This window comes from Malania oleifera, chromosome 7 (genome assembly GCF_029873635.1).
Source record: "Malania oleifera isolate guangnan ecotype guangnan chromosome 7, ASM2987363v1, whole genome shotgun sequence".
NCBI classification, from domain to species: Eukaryota; Viridiplantae; Streptophyta; class Magnoliopsida; order Santalales; family Ximeniaceae; genus Malania; species Malania oleifera.
In genome coordinates this window covers 74,585,313-74,592,873 of record NC_080423.1, presented here as the reverse complement: position 1 = coordinate 74,592,873, position 7,561 = coordinate 74,585,313, and the positions used below count along the sequence as shown (strand labels likewise).

General features: G+C 32.7%; 1 protein-coding gene across 2 annotated transcripts; it reads right to left on the bottom strand.

Moving 5' to 3' along the window:
• Positions 1-221: 221 nt before the first annotated feature.
• On the bottom strand, positions 222-4,622 carry LOC131159815 (protein SODIUM POTASSIUM ROOT DEFECTIVE 3). Of its 2 annotated transcripts, none has more exons than XM_058114987.1 (3): positions 3,763-4,622; positions 2,253-2,331; positions 222-682 (listed from the first exon to the last, which is right to left on the bottom strand). In XM_058114987.1, the coding sequence occupies exons 1-3, from the start codon at positions 4,345-4,347 to the stop codon at positions 522-524; spliced, it is 825 nt and encodes a 274-aa protein (XP_057970970.1). In that variant the 5' UTR covers positions 4,348-4,622; the 3' UTR covers positions 222-521. The 2 variants fall into 2 exon arrangements, with proteins under 2 accessions (XP_057970970.1, XP_057970971.1); XM_058114988.1 differs by having other exon boundaries at positions 2,253-2,328.
• Positions 4,623-7,561: the final 2,939 nt, after the last annotated feature.

The window sequence follows — 7,561 nt, the reverse complement described above, 5'->3', positions numbered from 1 at the left end:
TTCACTAACTATGCCTATGCAAGTTACTAACAAGTTAGTTGTAGCTCCATTAATTTTACCTCACACTCCCAATACACATTTTTCACATCGAGATCGTTATTCCCAAATTGAGGTGGTTTAGAACCTTTTTTGCAATTCGTGCACGTCAACATTCTAGTCAAAAGTCATCAAGTGTATACGAGTTTTTATTTAGACCTAAGATTAATTTATATTTATGAGGATTTGAACCGAATACAATACAAAATTATATTGAATCTTATTTAAATTCACACAAATTCGAATTCAAAATATGAAATCTATCATCTCAAACATAGCTTAACAGTCTAATCATTCTCCAACGAGACTAAATGACCATAATAAATACAAATAAAAAGTACTTTAATAAGTACAAAGGGCTTGACTCTAGTGCTAGGTGCAATGCAATAATCAAGAACTCCCAGAAGGCAACACAAGAGGCAGTGAAGTAGGAGTGCATTTACATTAGATCGGGCATTTGATTCAGATCATCAGTGAACTTGCTTCTAAGTTTCAAAGCTGGAAGAGGGCGATGTGGATGGCACTGCAGAGGTCAAAAGCCGTGCATTCTTCACCTTAGAGATGCTGGCAAGGACGCTCATTGGCGTCACGTCTCCAATTACTGTCACCTTCTTCGCTGCAAAGTCTATATTGAAGGATGTCACCCCTGTTGCATATGGGATATACTGTCATAAATTGTTATTATGAACATGAAAAATCGTTGAAATACATAGAAACAATATCAAAAGACAAGGGACTAAGAAAAAAAATTAAACATTGATTTGGACAAATTCTAATGCAATTTTAGATTAAAGTTGTTTCAACCCAAACAATCCCAAGTTCAGGGTTTGAAAATCATATTAGGAACTTGGAAAACATTATAAAAAAAAAAAAATGAACAAAAAAAAATTAAAGAAAACTATGAAAGAATTTGTTATTTTAATGTTTGGTTATTGAGAAAAATTTTAAAAAATAAAAAAATATGAAGTAAATCAATGCACATCATTTACCTTTGGTTTTTTTTTTTTCTATATTTCAATTATGTTAGAACAAAATTTTATTCCTTGTATTATTCGAAAGAGAGAAAATATAACAAAAATAGATTTTCTTCTTATTTTTTTTTCTTTCCTTTTCCATCAAAGTCAATGATCAAAAGGGTCTGTTTGGATCAAAGAGATTAAGAGGGGAAAAGAAAGAAAAGGAAAATAAGGAGGAAACACATTTTCTCATGTATTTTCCTTCTCTATTAAATATTATCAAAAATGAAAGGTTGTTTTTTATATAAGTAAAAATTGAGAAAAAATATATATTAATGATGTGTAAAATTAAAATTTTATTTATAAATTTGGTATATTTTACATTTTCTTTCTCGTTTTTTTTTTTGTAACCAAATATGAAAATGAAGATTTCTTGATAGTTTTCTTTCTTTTTCTTAATATTTTCCGAGTTCCAAACGGGACAAAGCCTAAATTGATGTTTTCAAACACAATACAATAACTATTTTCTAACTAAGTTTTTTTATTTTAGTTGTGTATGTGATTTATTTCAAATCCATATTGTATAAATTCATTCCTTAATCAGTTACTTCTTGAGACACCGAATGCAACAATTGGGCGACGCTAGTTGTGGGTGTCAATTGACAATTAAGAATATGAAGGGAAAGTGTATTCCTGGATTATCTAAGTAAAGATTTTCATTTATTTAATGGTCAAATTGGATCAAGAATTTTTCTTTAAATGATTAATAAAAGTGTTCTAATAAGATTAAAAAATTATGAATTGTGTGACGGGGGAGCCTCTAGCCCCTTTCATAACTGATGTGAGATAATTTTAACAATGTCTTCCTCACACATTGGACTTCAAATCGGTCACATACCCAACATTCCGGAGAGAATGTTGAATTATGAGCTTTGATATCAGTGATGAGTGATCTCGGGTCTTTTCAATCCTTAAAATTAACTCTTGGAGTAAGACTTTTTCTCACAATTAATAATTGACTACCAGCTGATGTAGGATAACCCAACATATTGATAGGAGAGGAAAAAAACAGATACTGCTTTCTATCAAGCAGCCCTATTGGTCAGGCCTCTTTTGAAGAAGAGGGCAGATGGAGTAGCGTAGAGGAGTGCTTCACAGAAAAGGAAGCCTGCTGGCAAATTTCATGATTGAGATGAAGATGACACTGTCGCAGGGAAAAAGCAAAGAAAGAAAAGGGAAATGGCAACTCAAAAGGCATACCTTCCATCCTAGATATGTGTTTCCTCACTTTTCCTTCGCAGCCTTTGCAGTGCAGCGACACCCTCAGAACCACCACCTGCTTTATAGACATACAGAAAATTTTTAATGCCAAAATTCAAAACTCAAAATAATAATAATAATAATAATAAACCTTAAATCTCTCTGCATACAGTCAATCATATTACATTTATTTCTATTAATTTACATAATTAAGGACATTTTTCTAAATGAATTTGAGAACTGTTAAATCTCTTCACACAATCTTACTAAAAATTACTTCAAATTTACTAACTCTAATTTGTTCCTTCCCATTCTTACACTACTTAACTTTCGTTTTAAATGTTTAAATCATTTAAGTCACCCATCCTTTATCCCTTATTTATCTTATCTTTTATTGGTGTTATTCCAAACTTGCGGATATATTCATTCCCTAATTGATCCGTTAATATTTTACTAATCATCCATCTTAGTATTCATATTTTAATAATTTTTTTATTTTTTAATTATATTATTTCTTAACTGGTTAATATTCTGAATAATAATAATAATAATTTAAACCTATGACCCACCAGGCATCATCAGTCCATCATGAAGAAGAGGAAAGATAAAAGCTGTAAAAGAGCCTTGTAGGTGCAGCGTACCAAAATCACAATAATAATCATAACCATAATCATAGAAGGCCCCCTGCCCTGTAAATGGTACTTTCAAGAGTTTAAATTTAATTGATTTCCTTTACAAACCAAACACCCCCCACCCCACGCCACCTCCTGGGGACAGAAAAATTGACCTGAAAGTTTGACCAAAAAAAAAAAGAGTGAGCTTTTTCTAAACTTTTAAATATTCCCAAAGCTTCTTATGAGATTTGACACAAAAAACAAATTAATTATTTAAATTTTAAAAATGTTATGAACTTTCCTGAACATTTGATGTTTGACGTATTCACAATTATTAAGTCAAGTTCATAAAATTATAAATATAAAGTTCAGTATTTATATTGGAAGAATGAATGTTGAAGTATGGGTTTGCCTGAATTTAGGTAGTATAAAATCATAGCAGTTTTTTTTTTTTTTTTTTTTAATTTAATTTAAATTCAATTCCTGAATTCTACACTGCCAAAAATTGTTTTTAAGAAAGTATTTTTTTTCCTCAAAAAAACAAAAAGCTTGCGTAATTGTTGGCAGTAATTAAGTGAATCAAAGGCATCTCCATCTAGAAATAGATGACCGTTGCTTCACCTGACCCTTCGTCAACAAAAAAAGAAAAAAAAAGAAAAAGAAAAATGGGATATCTTGTTTTGGCCTCATCTTGCTCTGAGATATGCTGTTACATGCAAATTCAGGATCACAGTTCAGTACCCCAGACTTCTGCTAACTAAAACCAGAGATTGAGCTACATGGGAATGCATCTCACCATATCAATATGCCCAAAAATGGCAACATCTTTATGGAGATTAAGTTTCCCTGCTACCCATTTATGCATTTGTGAGAGAGAGAGAGAGAGAGAATTAAACCTGGTCTGAGGGACGAGATGAAGAAGAGGAAGAGGGTTCAGAAGCAGAAGCAGAAGCAGAGGCAGGAGCTTCGTCTTGCTTTAGAATGGGCTGAGACTTCTTGGGTTCAACAGGAACCAATGTTAAAACCTGGTCAAAATCTGAGAGCACATTGCAGAAAGGTTCATCGCTCAACAGGTTCCTAGACGAGCCAAGAGGGCTTGACAGATGAGCAGACGCACCGAATCTCTTCCTAATCAAATCACTTGGCAGCTTAGAACAACTCTTACTCCTACTATTCGGCCGATCGCTCTGTTTTGCATAGTTCTTTTTGGCGGCAGAGCATTTTCTGGTCTTCTTTTGGTGGTGGTGGTGCTGCTGGTGGCGGTGATGGAGAGGTTTAGGATTGATGGGCGACTGAGAAGAAGAGCAGGGAGCGGCGAGGGCTCTGCCGCCACTTCTTCTTTCGTCTCTGATGATGGGATTGTAGCGATCGATTGCTGGGCCGCCGAAGCGCGAAGCGGCGGAGGAAGAGGAGCCCTGTTCCGTGCTCACATATATGGCTGTTGAGGCTTGGGATGCGCAGAAGATGTCAATTCCTTTCATTGTTGAATGCTTAATTAGGACAAAAACAACCAAGAGCTAGCCCAAACAGTAGTTCAGAAAATCTGCATCTGATGTGAGAGAGAGAGAGAGAGAGAGAGAGAGAGAGAGAGAGAGAGAGAGAGTAGGGGTATTGAGTTTTGAAGCTTGGAGTAATTTTGGTATTTGGAGAAAGAAGAGAAGTGCATACAAAGCCTGTGGAGGGACTATCAAGGAGAAAGTTTTGTGCGTCTTATAGGTAACATTTTTCCTTAGGAACAGTTGATGCGTAAGTGGGGGAAATAAGATGAAGAAATTTTGTGCTTAAATACTGATAATACCATGTTTCCATGCACATGTCAAGACAAAGATCTTTAATAAATGTTTTAAGGGCATACTGTATGAAAATTTTTATGTGATGACCGATGTCTAGTCTTGGAAATGCAAGATGTACTATGCCCTTTTTTAGCTCTGACGCAGCAACTCTCCCTATCAAACAAAAATAGAAATAAAAGTGCTATTATATTTACTGCCTATATACCCTACATACCACCATGTCCTAATTATTATTAGCTTCATTATAGGAGGGTACAATCATCTAAAATTAGGACGGGCAAAATGGTCCTACAAACTGAATTTGAGCGACTCATAAATAAGTGAATGTCATACATATTTGAATTTGTATTGATCCATTTATTAACAGGCAAATAACTTATAAACTCAAATTGGTTAGTTTTATAAATGGGTCATAACGGGTACCGATTAAGTACCCATTTGCAAATATAATTTATATATTTTTTTATCTTTTTTCTCTAATATTTCATCATAATTGACTTACTATTTAAAAAAAAAAAAAAAAACAGCACTCATTTAGTCATTATTTTATTTATTAATATCTAAACAAAAACCTTAAAATTTTAAAAATATTACATCTCTTTAGTTTTTTTTCTTGTAAAAATACGATTTAAAATTTAAAAAATGACACCAATGTAAATATAAACTATTACTTGTGTTGTGTATCATTTTTTCCTCTTCAAATTTTCAACGAATCTAGTTATATAACTTGTAACTATAAAATATTATTTATCTAAAAGCCTAAAAGTAAAAATAAAAATTTTAAAATATTATTTTTTTAATATAAACTGGTGACCCAACGAGTATCCGACCCAAATCTCTCTAATCCGTTTATTAAATGAGTTGGGTTTCAATTTACCTATTTATAACGGGTCACCTCCTCTCAAACTCAAACTCAAACTCAATCTAAATGAGCAAGTATTGGATCAATCACTATTAGATCTTGACCCGTTTTGTCACCTTACATAAATAAATAAATAAATAAAAATAGTAATAAAATATGTTATTGAGAATATCTTGAATTTCTTTCCCCAATCTCCTTAATATGAGGGTTTTTTATCATTCTAACATTCATTGTGCTTACATTTAATTCATACTAAAAAAATTTTCCTCTTATCGCCTTTTGATACAAATTTTAAAACCCCAAATCATATGAGGCTTTTGCATCATTCTAACATTCATCGTACTTACATTTGATGTATAGTAAAATAAATATTTTCCTCTATTGATTTTCGATACAATTTTTAAAACCTTAAATCACATAAATTTTGATATTTGCTTTCTATTTTTTCTTTTTCCTCATTTGGATTTTTCCCTACTTAATTTGCTATTGCACCACTTTGGAGCTTGATTGTAGCAAACTAGTATAATAGTCTTTGTTAGATTCACTGTAATTTCAAGAGGGGTGTGAATTGGTATTTTAAAATTAATTCCTTAAGACAAACCACTAGCAGTAGTATTACACAAGTCTAAGGTCAATCGAGTGCGGATAAAATAAATCAATATATATATTCGGTGGAAATTAAACTGCACAAGTAATCTAATTAAGCATGCAAGGGAAAGTAGTAAAGAAAGACAACATCAGAAATGTTATCGAGATTCGGCAAACTGCCTACGTCCTCGCCTTGGCTTACCAGCATAAGGATTATACTATGGGCTCACTTAATGGGTGGAGCAGCACCTAAATACAACCAGGTCAATTAGCACAGGGCTGACCTCAACCTTTACAACCAATCCTTTCGGATTAGATTATCGCCCCCTCAGGCCACGCCTGGAATACAATAGTATTTCAATACAAGATGCATACAAATATAATACTTCTTAATCAAGCCGATTTGCACCAGTAATAATCAGAACACGTCAATAATGTAAGAACAATAAGCTCAATGGTTTATATGTGCAATCAACACTCATAATAGTGATTATCTCAAATCAAGCACAAGAGTGTATTTACAAGCAAATCTTTGAAACTAAGTAATGATGAAATCTCAATCTCAGTTTAGGATTTCAAAGATTCAAACCAATAGAAATTTAAAATATCTTAAAAATAGTTTTCTCAATATCAAAGTACAAGGAGATATTCAGATATGAGCTTGTAAAAATATTTTTGCACACAAAAATACAAGCCCTAATGAGTCTTGCAATAATAATGCAAAGACTTACAAAGTTATAAGATTTTTCCCAACCAAGATTTATTAAATAAAATCAAGGGAAAAAATCAAGCTAAACCCTCAATCCAAAAGTCAAGTGAACATTACACAAATGAGGGTTTCTAATAATATAGAATAATGAATAAAACACTCACAATGCTAGATATCTTAAAGGAATGAGAGTATTGAGTGTATGGACTTTTTGTGAGAAAATAGGATTTGGAAATTTTCAAAGAGTTTTTTGCTAATCAAATGACTAATCACATTCTAATCCAAGCAAATGAACCCCTATATATAGAATAGGTCAAAATTATAACCATTGGGGATATGTAGGGCATTATTAAATTTATTTTAAAACCATTTAAGAAAATTAACCCTAATTAACTTAAAATAAGCATGGTAAAAATTAAAATAACCTGAGAGTTTCGGGAGCTTGACCCATGGTTCGGTCACCTGAAAAGACACAATAGAAAAAATTGATTTTTGAAGTTTGGGTGCCTAAGTGTGGGTTTGGTTTGCTGATTGAAGGTTGTTTCTATTATGTCCTAAGTTCGGTCACTTAGTCTAGAGTTCAATTTACTGAACTCATGAGTTCAGTAGCGTGAGGCATTTTGAACGTCAAGTTCAGACTGCCGAGTTGGTGGGAAAAATTAGAATTGTGGTTCAGTTGATTGGGGACGCTACGTTCCTTTTGGTTTGATTGCCCAAAACCAAATCAACACTTTAATTGGTCA